Here is an 18,690-nt window from a genome sequence, read left to right as displayed (position 1 = left end):
TTAAAAAGAAGCAGGGAGAGAGGACCACAGGGATAAATATGAGTCATTTTGGTTTCTGGAAAGGCAAAAAAAATCTGTGGCCTGTTGTGGCATGGGAGGAAAGGAGGGAATGTGGGTGGGATGCAGAATGGGGACCCGTCCCCGAATGGCAATGATTTTAGCCAGCTGCCCCCCAAAAGAAGGCTCCCTCCCTCTACAGGATCAAAGACACACACACACACCCCGCCGTACAGCCACCTGCTGAACAGGCAGATGTCCAAAGAATAAAAGTCTGGGAAACCGTGCTACATTTCACGACGGGGGAAATTATCAACCAAAGTCACTGGCAGGTTTGCCATTCAGGGGGAGGGAAACCTTTCCTGGCCAACCTGAGTAAAAGAAAGAAAGCGTTATCAGTTTCGACCCCCCGCCCCGGTCCCCTTACCCCCATCAAATTTTTCCACCTTTGGTTCTTCTGTAAAGGTTTTGCCTTGCTGTGTCTAATGCATACGGCCAGCTCCACTGGAGCCCACGAGGACGGCCCATAGCAGGTTTTATCTCCCTTCCCAAACCTCCCGTGCCCTATGCACCTCACCGTGGCACTACTGGGAATTTGGGGAAGGGGGGGGTCTCTTAGGAACAGGGCTTGCCTTGCTTCTTTGGATAATTCCCCATGCGTGGCCAGAGGCAGGATGACTCATCCACCAAATTAATATCTAGGGTGGTTATTAATAGAGCTGCCAGAAAGGGGCATGGACGGCAATGTTTGTGGGGGTGGGGGTGGCTGCGTGGCACCCACGCAAGCCAGACACGTCTGCCATTGAGGCACGCTGACAAGGTTGGGGGTGGTGCGATTCCGCTCAGAGGACTCCGAGGATTCCCTCCCCTGTTGGATGAAGGCTGATCAAAGGCGGCAGGAAGGCTGGCGTGGGCACCGGCTGGGCGCAACAGGCCGGCGCACCTTGTTTATCGCAGCCTCGCGCCCACGGGGGCATCGTTAACCATGCTGGGCGACCAGCGAGAGCAAAGCGACCCGCTGTCGTTTGGCAGCATTTTGCCGCCTGGAATTGGCCTCTGCTGCCGCGGCGAACGGGGGCCAGTGATTAGAAGCCACTCTCAAGAATACCTATCGGCTGAAAAGGAGCACCTTTGGCTGAATCGGGCCCGCAGCCCACCTAGCCTGCATTCTTGGTCAGGTCACTAAAATGCCATCTCTGCTGTCAGAAGATAGGGGACGGAATTAAAAAAAAATATATCCAGGATGAAAATTTTAGTGAATCTGTGGTCAAGCTCTGCTGTTACTGCCACTCTGAGCAGCAGTGTGGGGTAGTGGTTAAGAGCAGGTGAACTCTAATCTGGAGAACCGGGTTTGATTCCCTGCTTTGTCACTTGAGCTGTGGAGGCTTATCTGGGGAACTAAATTAGCCTGTACTCTCCCAACACATGCCAGCTGGGGGACTTTGGGCTAGTTATAGTTCTTCAGAGTTCTCTCAGCCCCATTTACCTCACAGGGTGTTTGTGGGGGGTGGGGGGCGGGGAAAGGAGATTGTAAGCCCCTTTGAGTCTCCTACACGAGAAAAGGTAAAGGTAAAGTTTCTCCTTCAGTCATGTTCGACCCTGGGGTACCACTGCAAGCAGTGATTTTATGGGCAAGCCTCTCTGTGGGGAAGTTTGCCATTGCTTTCCCCGGCTATTCTTTAGCCCCTAGCTACGAGCTAGGTACTCATTTACCGACCAAGAAATGGATGGATGGCTGAGTTGACCATGAGCCAGCTGCCAGGATATCTGACCCACAGGGGGCTTAGAACTCCTGACTGTGTGAGTGGCAGTGCAAGCACTTAACCACTACGCCATGTAGTTCCTTCAGGAGAGAAAGGGGGGGGGGTATAAATTCAAACTCTTCTTCCTCTCCTCTCTAAAGCAGGGGTATCAAATGAGGGTTGGATATGACATAAATTTCCCCACCTTTGGTTCTTGGTCAGGCCAGGTCCTTGGGTGGGGATGATTGCCTCAGCAGGCCCCAGAAAGGCTCTGGGGGTGGCTGTGCCTGGACTGGCGAGGTCACAGTGGTGTGGGGTGGGGTGGCTGCCTTGAGAGGGCTTATCAGGCCTGTGAGGCTCCCCACACTCCCAATCTGGTCTGGCTCGCAAGTCTGATAAACCTTCTTAAAGGGCCACATCCAGCCTCCAGGCCTCATGTTTGACACCCCTGCTCTAAAGAACGTCCCGATATTAAGCCTTGGGAATCTCCCGATATTAAGGAAGAAAGCAGGGAGCAGGAAACTGATACGTAATTGAACAAAGCAACACTCACCTACAACCCCCCTCCCTTACGAAGACCTGCTGGCCGCGTTCGCGGCTCAGAATTCACACCCGCTCCAGTCTCTAAGCCAAAGGAAAGTGCCATGTTTGTGACTAAGAGCTCTGCTTGGTATTCCCCCTGACAGACCCGGGCCTGGAGCGCAGGTGGATTTCACCTGAGTCTTTTTCTCCCTGAGACCAAACAAGCTGTCAAGAAAAGGGATTTATTTTTTTTTACAAAAAAAGAGCTTTATTTAAATACCGCTGAACAAAATGCTGGCCAGCTCCCAGCAAAACAGAGATTCCTTAATCTCAACGGTGCCCAGAAAAGGTCTACCTCAAACCAGGAATGTAATAAATAACATACAATCACACACATGCACAGGTTCCCCGTGGTCAGCTGAAGTAAGTAGGAAAGGAGCTGGTATTAATCCCAGAACCAAACTCAAAGGGAGAGGCCTGGCTCCAGGATGACCCACAAGCATAGAGAACATTTCCACCATATTTGCCTGATGCAACAGTCCTGTGCGTCCCCATTTCCTTCCAAAGGCACCCAGCATGACACTGTGGTTTGCAAGTGCGGGTGCAGACTGTGGAATTGGCCAGCGAGGCTGAGAAACTAGAGGTTGTTTCAAGAGAAAGGGCTGGTCTGGTATCATGTCGGTTTGGCGACCAAGATGGCAGCTGTTGCGCCGATGCCATTCAGGCAGGAATGTGCAGGTCGACGATAGTCTGAAAGATCACACAAGCTTCCAAGTTACACAGAACTTTTTATCAGCCATGAGAAGGCCTCTGACATGTATCAGGCTTTCTCCATTGCTTGGGCCGTCGCTGCCCAGCGAGAAGGGCCAACTCTGTCAAAAAGAATCTCACTGGCAGCCAAGCCTCATTAAGCACAGGCAAAAAAAACTAAGACCAGAACTGCGACCGAAGTCAGAAAATGTGTCTTTCTGCAATGCAAGGATAAGTGTTTTTAAGGGAAAAATGGGCTAAACCCTTTCCTGGCTCACTCATTTCTCCCACCCTGTTCAACCAATGATGACACAAAGTGGGTGCAGAGGAGTTAGTCAGAATGCGGAAGGAACATAAAACGCACCCACGGATGGTTCCCTGCCATCTTCCCCCAAACTCCCTCCTCGGCACTACCAAATCAACACAAAGCGGGCAACCCTTTTGCAGCGTCTGAAATTCCGTCCAAGGGCTTATTCCGCTCCTGGGTTCCAAGTGCACATTCATTCACATTTTTTTTACAGGGCAGGCTGCTCCTAAAAAGACACTCGTTTGGCCCGATTAGGATAAACCTGCAGGTGATGCGAAGGAAGAAAATATTGGAAATCGACGGGGGTTTCCTTGCGGCAGCAGGGGCTTGAATCACCGAAATGAAAACAACTAATAAATGCGAAGAAACAGAGTTTCTTTGGAACAGCAGGCAGAGAAGCTCACGGACTCCCATGTTGACAGACTAACTGTGCTCGGATTAAAGACACTGGAGAGGCGGCAACCCAAAACAGATTACTGGTCTCTTGCCCCATAACAGGCTTAAAACATGTGGAAAAAGTCCAACAGGAAGCACGGGCTGATATTTGGGGATGTATGAGAACTGCTAAAAACACTGGTGATCGGTTTTAAATTCGCTGTTTCCTCTGTTCTGTGGGGAAAGGTTGGGGGTGTGTGTGGTGGGGGGGCAGCGTGGTTTGACGTGGTTGCCTGCATCACGCAACAGCTCAACAATAGAAGAGTTCGCCCCTTTGATTACGCATCGCTGTACGATTTGCCAGTTAAAAAAGCAGAAACAAGGAGGAACGGCCAGCCGGTTCGCAACATTTGAGGCCAACAGGCTCTTGGCATATTTCTGTCGCAAACCTCACGGATGTTTTCTAGAGCCAAGCGACACACGCGGATGCACGCACACACACACGCACACCTCCCACTTCTGTTTCTCCAAAGGACACATGCGTTATCTGGGGTTTCCACAGCAGTTTCCCGCAGCTAGAACCCGTCACTGTTAGATGGCGCAGATGCTGTGGGAGGTGTACTTTGGCCCCCCTCCCACAGGGCTCTCCCGGGGGCCGGCATCAACAAGAAGCAGGAGAGGAGAATGATGGCAAGAGCTGCTACCCTCTCTCCGCTTGCTCGCAACAGATTTTCAGGGGCAGCTGGTCGTCCCACACGGCAGCCGCACGGAATTACAATGAAAGATTGTTGGCTGATGTCAAGCTCTGCAGAAGCAACACCGTAAACGCTGCGATTGCCGACAGATGTCGTTCCGTCCTCTTCCTTGTACACCTGGGGCCAAAAGCGGAAAGTTCCGGATTGGAAAGCAGAAAGATGTTCTAAGAGAGAGTTTGGTTCTAAGAGAGTGTCACGGGTTGCTTTGGATGTGGGATCTCGGTATGCGGTCTTCAGAGCGAAGTCACCTGCAGAGGACACTGCGAATTTAACTCGGCTGGGGTTGGGGGGGGGGGGGGATCAGCTTTGCTCCAAGGAAAACATGCCCCCGGTCTCCAGATGCAGAAGCGAAAACCTTGCTTGACCTACGACAAGGAAACTTTCATCTCCCAAACCTCTCCTCAGCATAAGCTATTGCAGGGGTCTGCAACCTGTGGCTCTTCAGATGTTCATGGACTACAATTCCCATCAGCCCCTGCCAGCATGGTTAATTGGGACTGATGGGAATTGTAGTCCATGAACATCCGGAGAGCCACAGGTTGTAGACCCCTGAGCTATTGGATATGCCTAAGGAAACTCATTGGTCAATGGCTTTGGGGGAGCAAACCCCTCCCCCCCCCAGCCAAACAGGCCTTTTTGTGTATCATACAAGGGTCCCAGCCTAGAAGTACTCCACATGGCATCAACGTCTGGCCAGAAAAACGTGCCAGAAATTTTTTGGAAGACTTGGAAGGGTCAGCTTGGCACAATGAGAGCTGCAAAGTAGGGGGGGGGGGGCACATCGTTCATAAAACCTTCCTGAGTGCAACCTATATCAAAGGGGGAAATTGCAAATGGTCCCATGTACTTCTTTCACCAAATGTTTCTGACCGCAAAACGCAAGAACTGGGTTGTTGCCTATAAACAAACAAACAAAAAAGCCCAGTTAGAACTGGAGGGGAATGGCCTCATGTTCTCTGGTCCTGCAACAAAAAGTTGAGACGTCGCCTCTTTGACTGCGGGGGACTTTGGCTGGCTGCGAGACTTTAAAAGAGGATTGCAAAACCGGTGGGGTTGCTCCAAGATGTGCCAACCCTGCCCGCTGGGTTCATTTGTTTCAGGTATTCAACAATGTGGATGATAGCAAGGGATGGGATTGGTCTGGCGGCAAATGTCTCCCTGAGGGTGTTAGAGGTGGCTGTAGAAACAGTGCTTCCAATCGCCTTGGCAAGCACCCTGCCAACACCAGGCCGACTGGAGAAGGCCTACTGTGCAGACCACACAGCCCTGCCGTGCAACTGTCCCTCCTCCATCTCCCGTTCCACTTGGATTTATCCTTCCCTATCTTTAGGAGCAGGGTCCTGTTTCCCATCCAGAAGGCAAGGCAAAGGGTGCGGAAGGGGACAGCAGCTGACTCCTCACCACTTGAAGAAGACGAGCCCTGCTAACGCCGCGTACCCCAGCACCAAGAAGAGGACTTTGAGCAGGCGGTCGCTCTTGTCTTCCAGCTCCTTGCCCAGAATCTCAAAGAAAGTGACAAAGAGGAAGGTGCCTGCCGCAACGCCCTGCAGGAGCACCGAGGCCACGCTGCTGGCCACGTTCTGGGCGCTTTCGATGCCCACGCCAATCCCAATGCCCACCGGGATCATCAAGCTGACAACGATGGCCAGCTTGGCGGCGTCCTTCATCGTCAGGGCCGTCTTGGCCATATTGATGCCCAGGGCCACCGCCACGAGCGTCTCGTGGATGGCCACGCCTAGGAAAAGGCTGACCACCTTGTCACCTTCCTCCTGCAGGCCCAGGGCCAGGCCCTCAAAGATAGAGTGGGTGGACAAGGCAAAGGCCAGGCTGAAGAGCCGCAGCGGGCTGGAACGGGACAGCTCGTGGACATTCAGGCCGTGGCTGTGGGCATGGTGGCTGTGCTCGCCGGGATGGTGCCGCCCCCAGGAAGTTTCAATGAAAGGGCTCTCGTACTCGGAGTCACTGCCGATGTCCGAACCGGCGTTGAAGGTCTCCAGGTCAATGAAGGACGGCTTCTCCTTCCGGAATGTCAGGATCAGCTGCTCCAAAAAGATGGTCAGGAACAGGCCCAGCAGCATGATGGTTTCAGCCAGGGGGTAGTCTGTGGTCACACCTCCAGCCTTCAGGACTTCTTGGAGCTGGAAAGACAAAGAAGGGAAAGATGCCAAATCAAGAGCAAAGCTTCTGGGCTCTGTGCAGAGGCGCAACGGGGAAAATTGGCGCCCGGGGCAACACCTACTCCGGGCGCCTCCTCCCCTTACCTCCCCCACTCCACTTACCTTAGCCGGTGGCGACAGTCCCAAACAGCCTGGCGGGGTTAGGAAGGGCCTCGCTTTCAATGGACTGCCCCTTGGCCTGGGGCGTGCCTCCACCATTGTGGCTGCAACTCGCTTCAGCCTCCGCTGGAGGTGAAGGAGGAGCAGGCCTTGGCAGAGGGCAGCTCCAGCCGGCGAGCCGGGAGCCTGCCATGGGCTGCCCCTCAGCCGAGGCTCTGCTGGCTGACGGACCAGCCTGGTGGGCCAGGGCCAGGCTGAGGGGCAACCCACGGCAGGTTTCCAACTCAGTGGGCGTGGGGGGAGGGCTCAGTGGGTGTGGGGGGGAAGAGGAGGGGTGATTTTGCAGCCCCCACATGACTGACTGGCCTGCACCCAGGGACATGTGAGACCACGTGTCCCCGTGGCCGGTACGCCCCTGCCCATGGCACCAATGTTTGTATGAGCAGCCCTTTGCCTCCAGAAAGCCTCCCCTTCTCACAAAGTCCCTTTTAGGAACATCGTCAGGGCAGGGAGAGTGGCTCAGTGGAACAGCATCTGCTCAGCATGCTGAGGATTCCAGGTTTGATCTCTGGCACCTCCAGTTCAAAAACCCAGCAGCAGATGGCGTGAAAGAACCCCAGCTGATACTCTGGAGAGCCCCCGTGGACTGAATGAGCAGCGCTGACTCAGGTGGACCCAGGGTCTGGTTCAGCAAGGCAGCTTCTTGAGTACAGTGGCTTCACTGGATCAGGCCATGCAGTCCAGCATCCGGTCTGCACAGCAGCTGGCCCTGAAGCCCATACAGGAAGCCCACAAGCAAGTTCTCACATCTGTATCCTGTTCCTATCCTCCCCTTCCTGCATGGAGGTCAAAGGGGAACAACCCCTTTGCGATGGATGGTCTGAGCATCCCCTTCCTCTGGGGTCAGGGCAAAGGGTGGAAAGCTTTCTCAAGCAAAAGCAGGGCCCCGTGGGACCAGCCTCAGTTCTGCAGGGCCTACAAGCTATAGCTATTCTACGAGGCCTACAAGTTGAGATGCAGCCCCGGGGGATGACATGTCCATCTCGGCTGGCCTCCAAGGAGCAGCAGTGGCGTAGTGGTTAAGAGCAGGTGCATTCTAATCTGGAGGAACCGGGTTTGATTCCCCGCTCTGCCGCCTGAGCTGTGGAGGCTTATCTGGGGAATTCAGATTAGCCTGTACACTCCCACACACGCCAGCTGGGTGACCTTGGGCTAGTCACAGCTTTTCGGAACTCTCAGCCCCACCCACCTCACAGGGTGTTTGTTGTGAAGGGGGAAGGGCAAGGAGATTGTAAGCCCCTTTGAGTCTCCTACAGGAGAGAAAAGGGGGATATAAATCCAAACTTTTCTTCTCCCTCCTTCCCTTCCCCCTCTTTGTTTCATCAAATTGGGGAGGGGCAGTAAATTGTCCCACCCTTGGTTAAGTCCTAGCACCACCTGCATACGGTTTGATTCGGATAGTATATTTTAAGCTACTATTGTATATGGCATTTATATGTAATTTTACTGCATATGTATGTCGTGAGCCATTCTGAGCCCACTTCTGCCACAGAGAGCGGCGTACTAAATCAAGTTAACGAACGAATGAATAAAATTGAACCTCGCAATAGCCGTGGGAGGTAAGGGTAGGCTGCGGGAAACCATTTTTACACGATCGTATACTTATTAACAATAATTATATATTTTTGTACAGCATCAGTTAAGGAGATTTATCCGTGATGTATTTATATGGCATTTATTATATCGTACTATGAAACAGATTACAAATGCTACATATGTTTTTTCTATTTCCATTGTTTATTTCTCATTTCATGCGAGATGTCTGGAAGCAATGAACCCAAGAACGGGCAAGCACGAACAGTGATATTGATGAAGTGGACAGGCCACCAGAAAATGGACATTTAAGAGAAGAAGAGTTTGGATTTATACCCCCCTTTCTCTCCTGTACGGAGACTCAAGGGGGCTGACCATCTCCTTTCCCTTCCCCACAACAAACACCCTGTAAGGTGGGAGCGGCTGAGAGAGCTCCAAAGAACTGTGACTTACTCAAGGTCACCCAGCTGGCATGTGTTGGAGTGCGCAAGCTAATCTGGTTCACCAAATAAACCTCCACAGCTCAAGTGGCAGAGCAGAGAATCAAATCCTGTTCCTCAGATTAGAGTGCACCTGATCTTAACTGCTACGCCACTGCCACTCTGGTGAACCCATCGATGATGTCATACAAAATTACGTTTCTGAGGTTATTATGTATTGTCGAGGTTATGTTTCTGATGAGTTACATGTGCTTTGAGAGTAGAGTCTGGATCATGTTTTTGTCTTCCTGGTGATATATGCAATAGTTTATCTTGGGCAAGGGTTGTGGTTCGTATTGTACACATGCTATTGTAGTCTAGTTCACACTAGACTTCCACAAGACTTGCATAGAAGGGGGTTGGATCTGATGGCCCTTGTGGTCTCTTCCAACTCTATGATTCTATTATAATTAAATAAGCAGATGATCGGATTGTTGCATATCTTCGCTTGCAACCAGTAGGGTTTTTCGGGTTTGACCTGTCTGTATACACTACTCCCCTCACGTCACACATCCCTATCTGCTGTTGTCTCACCGCACTCCACAGCACACCTGATCTCTGCCATGCAATACACAGAAGCAAAGGAATATTGCACGGTGAGTCTGCATTTGGATTGCCGAGTGCCGTTTTTCTCGAATCAATCATGGCAAAACTAAGAGGGAAGCAGAAGAGAGAAGCTCAACAGAGCAATGGACGGAAGCATCTTCGATAAGCAACTGGGACTACTGAGGCACACGCCCTGAACTCTGGGAGAAAACAAAAAAGGAGCAGCAGAAAGGAAAAGGTAAGTTATGCTTTTTGGGGGCTGTGCTTTTTGACATTAAGGTCAAATTTTTAACTATGTGCATTTTTGGAGGGCTTGTGTGTTTGCTTTTTGAGGGCCTGGGAAGGCTCTTGTGCCCATGAGGGTTTTTCTTTGTCCTGGCTGTGTGCAGCAGTGGCATAGTGGTTAAGAGCAGGTGCACTCTAATCTGGAGAACTGGGTTTGATTCCCCGCTCAGCCACTTGAGCTGTGGAAGCTTATCTGGGGAACTAGATTAGCTTGTGCACTCCAATACCCACCAGCTGGGTGACCTTGGGCTAGTCACAGCTCTATGAAGCTCTCTCAGCCCCACCCACCTCACAGGGTGTTTGTTGTGGGGGAGGAAGGGAAACGAGATTGTAAGCCCCTTTGAGTCTCCTACAGGAGAGAAAAGGGGGGTATAAATCCAAACTCTTCTTCTTCTTCTTGCCTCGGGCTTCTCAGAGGTGGGGCTTCTGGTGAGTCACCACCTCTATTTCACTGCCATTCAGCAGTCTTCAGCACTCTCATTGAGGCAGCGGCGCACGCCCAGTGGCGCGCACAGTTTTTTGTATGTGTGTTTGTCAGTTAAGCAGAGATCTTGGAGGAGACAATAGAAGGTGAGTTAGAGTCTGGGCATGAGGTAGAGGCTTCAAAAGCTAGGTCTCATTCCCTGGAGCTCAGTGAACAAGTTCTTGGTTAAATAGGCAAGACTTTTTGAAAGAAACACTATTGAAGACTACTAAATATGGATAGTCAGAGAACTGCTGCAGTCACATGCAATAGCTGTGGAATGTGTGTGTGTGTTGTTGTTGTTGTTTTGCTGGGCAACGTAGGTATTTACACCTGCAGCAAGTGTACGCTGGTTGCTCTTTTGGAAGAGAAGGTCCAGCAGCTAGAGGCGCAAGTATCCACACTTCGGAACATTTAAGAAAAAGTAAGATTTCCTGGACAGAATGGAGCAGACAATAATAGGTGTGGAACCCACAGAGGATCTCTCTGAGGAGGATAGCAGCTCTCAAACACCAAAGGTGGGCAATTGGGAGGAATGTGACTCAAAGAAGTAGAGGGACCAGGGAACATTCTGTGAGTCTGAATCTACAAAATAGATGTGAAGTTCTTTCCCTAGTCGGTGAGGATAAGGAACAGATATAGGAGCAAAAGAGTCAGCTCTCAGAAAATGGTCAGGCGTCAGAAGGCTCAACCCATGAAATGGCACCTGCAAAACCCCAGAAAAGACGTGCGGTGGTGGTAAGAGACGTGTGGTGGTGGTAAGAGCAGCAGTGGCGTAGGAGGTTAAGAGCTTGTGTATCTAATCTGGAGGAACCGGGTTTGATTCTCCGCTCTGCCGCCTGAGCTGTGGAGGCTTATCTGGGGAATTCAGATTAGCCTGTGCACTCCCACACATGCCAGCTGGGTGACCTTGGGCTAGTCACAGCTTCTCGGAGCGCTCTCAGCCCCACCTACCTAACAGGGTGTTTGTTGTGAGGGGGGAAGGGCAAGGAGATTGTAAGCCCCTTTGAGTCTCCTGCAGGAGAGAAAGGGGGGATATAAATCCAAACTCTTCTTCTTGTTGTTGTTGAGGGGAACAGAAACAGCCATTGGCAGGCCTGACAAGATGTCTCGAGAGGTGTGCTGTCTCCCTTGTCACAGAGAGGATGACAAGACTTGTCAAGCCCACTGATCGTTACTCCTTCCTTTCGATCCACATGGAAACAAATGACACTGTAAGATGTAGCTTTTGGGACAGAAGAAGGGATTTTGAGGCTCTGGGAAGGAAGTTGAAGGATCTGGATGCCCAGCAGGTCATTTCATCTCTACTCCCTGTTGAAGGACATGGCCCAGGGAGGGAAGGAAGAACAGCAGAGGTGAATACCTGGCTTTGCAGATGATGCCCCCAGGAACGTTTCCGTTTCTTGGATCATGGGCTGCAGTTTCATGAGGAGGGACTACTGGCTAGAGATGGGTTGCACCACACACCTGTAGGTAGGAACATTTTTGCTAGGAATCTCACAAACCTCATCAGAATGGCTTTAAACTGAGTTATGTGGGAGAGGGAGACAGTATTCAAGTGGGCAGGAGTTCATCAAGTGCTGGAGATTATAGTCCTAAGGTTATGGAGAGAACTGAACGAATAGTTCATGAACCCACCAGTGTGAGGGATAAAACCTTAAATAAGCAGCCAGAGAGCATGAACGGTGGCCTTCGATGTCTCTACACTAATGCACTGAGCATGGGAAATAAACAAGATGAGCTTGAACTCTTAACATGGCTAAGCGAATACGATATAATAGGCATCAGTGAAACTTGGTGGGATGAGTCTCATGATTGGAATGTAATAATGGAAGGGTACAACCTATTTCAGAGAAATAGATCCAACGGGAAAGGAGGAGGAGTAGCATTATACATCAGGGATGATTATAACTGTGAGCAGGTCCATGACTTAAATCCTGGAAGCCATATTGAGAGCATCTGGGTAAAAATGAAGGGAGAGAACAGCAGTGATCTCCTTGTGGGTCTGTAATAGACCCACATGCCAGACTGAAGAGTTGGATGAAGGCTTCCTGGAACAGATGACCAAACGTTCAGAAAGGAAAGCAGTAGTAGTAATAGGAGATTTCAATTTGTTGTTGATATTTGTTGGAAGTCAAACTCTGCCAAGACTAACAGGTCCAACACATTTCTCACTTGCCCTGCAGACAATTTCATGGTCCAGAAGGTGGATGAAGCAACAAGGGGAACGGCTATTTTAGAACTGCTTCTAACCAATAATGATGACCTGATCAGTGGAGTGGAAGTGGTAGGATCCTCAGGTGGGAGTGATCATGTTCTCCTGGAGTTTATTATACAGTGGAAAGGGATACTAAGTATAGTCAGACACACATTCTAGACTTTAAGGAAGCAGACTTCAGTAAGCTTAGGAAAATACTGAATGGATGAGATGGGAATTTCATAAAAGTGATGGATGGGAATTTCATAAAAGTGAGATCTTGAAGGCACAATCTGAAACAGTTCCAATGAGGAGGAAAAATTGAAGGTATCTAAGGAAACCAGGATGGATGTCTAAAGAACTTTCAACTGAGCTAAGATTTTAAAAGGACATGTACAAGAAATGGAAAAGGGGGGAAATCACCAAAGAGGAATTCAAACGAATAGCAAGGACATGTAGGAAGAAAGTCAGAAAAGCTAAAGCTCACAATGAGCTCAGGCTAGCCAAAGAAGTTAAAAACAAAAAAGTTTTTGGGGGTACGTCCGTAGAAAAAGAAAGAAAAAAGCTACAATAGAGTCACTGAATGGAGAAGATGGCAAAATGCTAACTGGGGATGGAGAAAAGGCGGAACTACTTATCACCTTCTTTGCCTCAGTATTTTCTCAAAAAGAAAACAAGTGCTCATCCAGAGGAAAATGGAACAGAAGATACAGCAGGGGAAATTCAGCACAGAATAAATAAATAGGTGGTACTGGAATATCTGGCTACCTTAAATGAATTCAAAACTCCAGACCCTGATGAGCTACATCCCAGAGTATTAAAAAAACTGGCAGAAGTCATTTCAGAACCACTTGCTATAATCTTTGAGAACTCCTGGAGAACAAGAGACATCCCAGTGGACTGGAGGAGAGCTAATGTTATTCCCATCTTCAAAAGCGGGAAAAAGAGGACCCAAACAATTATTGTCCAGCCAGCCTGACATCAATATGAGGGAAGATTCTGGAGCAAATAATCAGACTGACAGTGTGTAGGCACTTAGAAGGGAACAGTGTGATCACTAAAAGTCAACATGGGTTTCTCAAAACCAAATCATGCCAAACTTATCTCATCTCTTTTTGATAGAGTAGATGCTTGGTAGATGAAGGGAGTGCTGTTGATGTAGTATACCTAGATTTTAGTAAAGTAAGGTGTCCCATGACATTCTTGCAAGTAAGCTAGAAAAATGTGAACTGGATATGGATTTGCAATTGGTTGACAGACCGAACCCAAGGAGTGCTCACCAATGGCTCATCTTCATCCGGGAGAGAAGTGACTAGTGGGGTGCTTCTGTCCTGGGCCCAGTGCTATTCAATATTTTTATCAATGACTTTGATGATGAAATAGAGGGCATGCTAATCAGATTTGCAGATGACACCAAATTAGGAGGAATAGCTAATACCCCAGAGGACAGAGTCAGGATTCAAAATGACCTGGACAGGTAAGAGAGATGGGCCAAAACTAACAAAATGAACTTCAACAGAGATAAATATAAAATACTCCACTGTGGCAGACAAAATGAAATGCACAGATATAGGATAGGTGACACCTGGCTTGACAACACTACACGCGAAAGGCATTTGGGAGTCTTAGTAGACCACAAACTAAGCTTGAGTCAGCAGTGTGATGCAGCAACCAAGAAAGCTATCAAGCTAAAATTAGTGCTTTTTAGGCAGGGAACACATGAAGTTGGCTAGGCCTGACCTGTCAAGGCAGACCAGATCAGTCACAGAAGCCACAAGCACACACAATAGCCACTCACTGCCTCTAGAGTTTGGTGGATTGCCTCTGCATATGGAGGTTCCATTTACCCATCATGACTAGTAGCCCAAGCAAATCCCTCCTCCGCAAAACTGTCTCCACCCCCTTTGAAGAGGGGGTTGCTGACACACATGGCCCTCCCCTCCAGCCTACCTTTTCTCGCACGGCAGGAAGCAGCGCATTAAAGCAGGTCGCCAGGAAGACGCCCCCTCCAAAGGAATTGCAGAGGGCAAGGAGCCTCCTGGAGCGATGAGCCTTCTCGTAGTCGGCCTCGATGATCTTCACGGGCAGGAGCGAGCCACCCAGCATGAGCACAAACACCCCCAGGAGACACAGCACCTTGGCTATGAGCACCTTCATCTTGGCTGCACCGCGGGCAGGGGGCCACAGAAGGGGGTGGACGGAACTAGACCACTTGGGATGTTCTTCAGTCCACAAAGTTAATTAAGACATCAGGAGTCTAGATGGCTGGTAGAATCCCAGGGAGATCTAGGAAGGATTTTTAAAAAAAGATTCTGCTTAAAGTAACCTCATCAACATGGGAAGCTGTCTTACAGAGACCAGTGATCCAGCTTGATATATCCCAGTAAGTAGCGACTCTCCAGTATTGTAGTCAGGGAAAGGTTCTTTCCAACACCTTTAACCAGGGATGCCTGGGATTGGACCTCAAACCTTCTGCATGCAAAGCAGGTTCTTTACCTAAGGGCCCCTGGAGTGCTGTAGACAGCAGTATGACAGGAGAACCAAGGAGATCTCACCTTTTCATTCGTCTATTTCTCTGCATAAACAGGGTTCCACCAGACTTGGAGTATTTTGTAAATGACTGTCCTTTTAACAGTCTCATGCTAGGGACAGAAGTATTTGTGGCACTTTTGGTAGATGGTCAGCCTTTTCAATACCAGAAGATATTTTAAGCCGCTGGAAGCTTTGAAATTGAGCTGCACTTACTTATTTCTATTCTTTTTTTGCTGTTTTAATGGAGCAGTAACCTGTCTTAGGCCTACATATTGCAGAAAAGTAGACAATATTTTCTGTCATTATTAAGGTCACTGAATATAGTAAGAGAAGCTCTTGTTTATGTACAGTGTAAAACACGATTTTAACAGTGTGCTTTTAGCCTGGAAACTGTTACGTTCATTTTGAGCTATGTAGTGCTTTTATGCTCTGCCTAGGCTTTTAATGCTGGATTTTCATTGACTGATTTTTCACATTTCATGATGCTTTATTTTGTAAACCAAAGGAGGTTCCCTAGAGAGGCAGCATAACATTTTTCTAGCCTGATCTCAGAAGGTATGCAGCATAGGCCCTGGTTAGTAGAAGAGGAGTTTGATTTTATACCCCACTTATCTCAACCATAAGGAGTATCACAGTGGCATACAAAGTCCGTCCCTTCCTCTTCCCACAACAGACACCTTGAAGGTATATGGGGCTGAGAGAGTTTTGAGAGAACTGTGACCAGCCCAAAGTCACCCAGCTGTCTTCAGGCATAGGAGTGGGGAAACAAACCAATTACAGTCTGCCACTCATGTGGAGGAGTGGGGAATCAAACCCAGTTTTCCAGATTAGAGTCCACCTGCTCTTAACCACTACACCATGCTGGCTAGCAGTTCAATGAGAGACCCCCAAGGGAAGTCCAGAGTTGCTAAGTCCAGGCAATGGCAAACCACTTCTAAACATCTCTTGCCTTGAAAACCTTATGACATCGTCATAAATTGGCTGTGACTTGATGGCAAAAAAAATTATAAATAGTGGTGCAGATCCAACCAGCTGTTACACAGAAGCATGGTTTTCCCATCTTCTCCTGGTGTACAAGTTCACCATAACCCGAAGCAGAGATAGGACAAAAGGGAAAGAAGGGGATTTTTTTTTCAAAGCAAGGTCCATCCATGACAATCGACATGCATCAAGAGAATTATCACTTTCCAAAGTAAGCTTACAAATACTCTCTATCTCTATTGAATCCAACCTGGATGTTAATTGCAAATCTGAAGCTACTGAACTCAGGCTCAGTATGGATTGGAAAGTGACCCACTTTTTATCATTTTTCCTCTGTGTCTGCACAGCAGGTGGTGATGGCCACTAACCTGCATAGCTTTAAAAGGGGCTTGGACAGATTTATGGAGGCGAGGTCGATCTATGGCTACCAATCTTGATCCCCCTTGATCTGAGATTGCAAATGCCTTAGCAGACCAGGTGCTTGGGAGCAGCAGCAACAGAAGGCCATTGCTTTCACATCCTGCAGGTGAGCTCCCAAAGGCACCTGGTGGACCACTGCGAGTAGCAGACTGCTGGACTAGATGGACTCTGGTCTGATTCAGCAGGCTCTTTCTTATGTTCTTATGTATACATTTGCCAGGTACGGATTGCTTCCACAAGGTTCCTGGAGGGTATATTTCATGAAATGCCCTTATCTGGATGGCCCAGGCTAACCTAATCTCATCAAATTGTGGAAGGTCATCCAGGTTAATATTTGGATGGGAGCAGTGGTGGGATTCACATAATTTAACAACCGGTTCCGGTGGGGGGATTCAAATAATTTAACAACTGGTTGTTTACAAGCACCATTTTAACAACCGGTTCTGCTGAAGTGGGGCAAACCTGCTGAATCCCACCACTGGATACGGGACCACCAAGGAAGTCCAGGGTTATGACGCAGAGGCAAGCCACGGCAAACCACCTTGGTTTGTCTCTTGCCTCGTAAACTTCACAGAGTTACCGTAAATCAGCTGCAAATGGATGGCGATTTCAACCCCACCACCACATTCCATGAAAACTTTCTGCTACAATAATTGTCAAGTCTTTAAAAAGCACAAGGGGTGTATACCATCTTTGCTGCTAGACACCAACCTCCTCCATCTGTCTTCCGTTTCATCAGCATCACACACAGTTTTGGCATACGGGATTTCCTTCCGTCTCTACAAGAACACACCAAAAATGGAGATGGAGCGCATCTGACGGCACCTTGAGACAATAGATTTATTGCGGCACGAATCTAACATAAAATATACAGACAAAAATATAGAGATGCACGAAAGCTTTCATAGAAAAGCATCTGAGGTGTCAATACAAGCAGTTCTTTCACTACAACCCTTCAAAACCCAACAGCTTCTGTTCTTTGACCCCCATTCCTGATCTCCCCTCTCAAGAGCTGTTCCCTGTTCTAATTAAGGTCTTAATATCGTTATTTTATCATTTCCAAAATTAAGGGTGTGGATCACCACATTTGGCTGCAAATCCCAGTTGCAAATCTTGGTTCATTTTCTAGTAACTGCCTGCCAGATGAGCTCTTCTCCCTTGCAGAGATCTTGCCTGGCTATTTTAAGGCCACTAGAACATTATGAGCTTTTGTGCTCGGCGCTGTACAGCATGGACCAGGAAATGAATTATGCCTTAAAGGCCCCACTCCCCAAGACCTTTCCTTCCCTCAGGTATAATCTCCTCATACACACACATACACACACACACACCCCCACACAACCCACCCAACTTTTTCTTAACGCGCCCTTACCTCTCTCGCACCTTCTTCTTCCTTTTCCTTCCTCAGCAACCGCTCCCCCCGCCTCCTGTCGTTGTACTCGTCCACTCATTGGTTGCGAGTGACGCTATGGAAATACTCATTGGCTGATCGGGAAGCTATGTCCCGCCTCCAGTTTTGATCCCGCCTTCAACACAAGGCGGACTCGCCCTTTTCCCCAAGTGTTGTGTATCCTGAAAGGGCGTCCGCCGAACTCGACGGAGCGGCAGCGTGCTTCTTAATGGCAGCCGTGTGGGGACAGCAAGCGCAAGAGAAGTTCCGGGTCCAAATGGAAATGGATGTAGGGAACAAACACATTGTTAGAAGAGTTTGGATTTATATATCCCACCTTTCTCTCCTGTAAGGAGACTCAAGGTGGCTTACTTTCCTTTCCTCTCCGCACAACAGACACTTTGTGAGGCAAGTGGGGCTGAGAGAACTGTGACTAGCTCAAGGTCACCCAGCGGGAATGTAGGCGCGCAGAAATGCATCTGGTTCACCAGATAAGCCTCCACCACTCAGGTGGAGGCGTGGGGAATCAAGCCCGGTTCTCCAGATTAGAGTCCACCTGCTTTTAACCACTACACCACACTGGTTAGAGGGTAGAACATCTCGGGTAGAATTGTCTGGATGGTTTGGTGTAACAGGATAAGATACCTGAGTGTATAAGCAAGGTTTGGGGTAAATAGATTACTAAACATTCATGTCTGGCTTTTTGTAGATCAGTGATGGCAAACCTTTTTGAGACCGAGTGCCCAAATTGCAATCCAAACCCCACTTATTTATCGCAAAGTGCCAACCCGACAATTTAACCTGAATGTTGATGTTTTAGTTTAGAATAAACAGCTGGTTCCCTCTTCCTCCACCCCACCTGCTCAAACAGGGGCTAGCCTGCTCTAGACTCCAGCAAGTCCCGTGGGAACCACTCTGTGCATCTCCAGCATCTTTGCCTCCTTTGCCCCCCCCCCCTCGGGCAGCAGCCACCCGGAGCACTGGCACCAGGCCCGCCAGCCAAGTCCTCCTTGTTCACCACGGTGCAGTCATATTGTGCTCAGTGGCATAGGCCAGCCTAGATGTGTGTGGGGGTGATTT

At 49.1% G+C, this 18,690-nt stretch overlaps 1 protein-coding gene across 7 annotated transcripts; it reads right to left on the bottom strand.

The window, feature by feature from the left end:
- Positions 1-4,980: 4,980 nt before the first annotated feature.
- Positions 4,981-17,790, bottom strand: SLC39A3 (solute carrier family 39 member 3). 7 transcript variants are annotated; one of them, XM_048498411.1, is made up of 4 exons: positions 17,593-17,790; positions 16,909-17,076; positions 14,238-14,573; positions 4,981-6,586 (listed from the first exon to the last, which is right to left on the bottom strand). In XM_048498411.1, the coding sequence occupies exons 3-4, from the start codon at positions 14,442-14,444 to the stop codon at positions 5,846-5,848; spliced, it is 948 nt and encodes a 315-aa protein (XP_048354368.1). In that variant the 5' UTR covers positions 14,445-14,573; positions 16,909-17,076; positions 17,593-17,790; the 3' UTR covers positions 4,981-5,845. The 7 variants fall into 7 exon arrangements, with proteins under 7 accessions (XP_048354368.1, XP_048354366.1, XP_048354367.1 ...); XM_048498409.1 differs by having other exon boundaries at positions 16,932-17,076; XM_048498410.1 differs by having other exon boundaries at positions 16,932-17,045.
- Between the last annotated feature and the right edge of the window lie 900 nt (positions 17,791-18,690).

This window comes from Sphaerodactylus townsendi, linkage group LG05 (genome assembly GCF_021028975.2).
Source record: "Sphaerodactylus townsendi isolate TG3544 linkage group LG05, MPM_Stown_v2.3, whole genome shotgun sequence".
NCBI classification, from domain to species: Eukaryota; Metazoa; Chordata; class Lepidosauria; order Squamata; family Sphaerodactylidae; genus Sphaerodactylus; species Sphaerodactylus townsendi.
This window is presented reverse-complemented; position numbering and strand designations above follow the sequence as displayed.

What these genes read in the sequence shown, in the direction of transcription:
- SLC39A3 (XM_048498411.1), bottom strand. Translation starts at nt 14,444, where the DNA reads ATGAAGGTGCTCATAGCCAAGGTGCTGTGTCTCCTGGGGGTGTTTGTG. An exon ending in TTCCTGCCGTGCGAGAAAAG is followed by an intron (nt 6,587 to 14,237) that starts GTAGGCTGGAGG and finishes TTGTCTTTCCAG; the next exon opens with CTCCAAGAAGTCCTGAAGGC.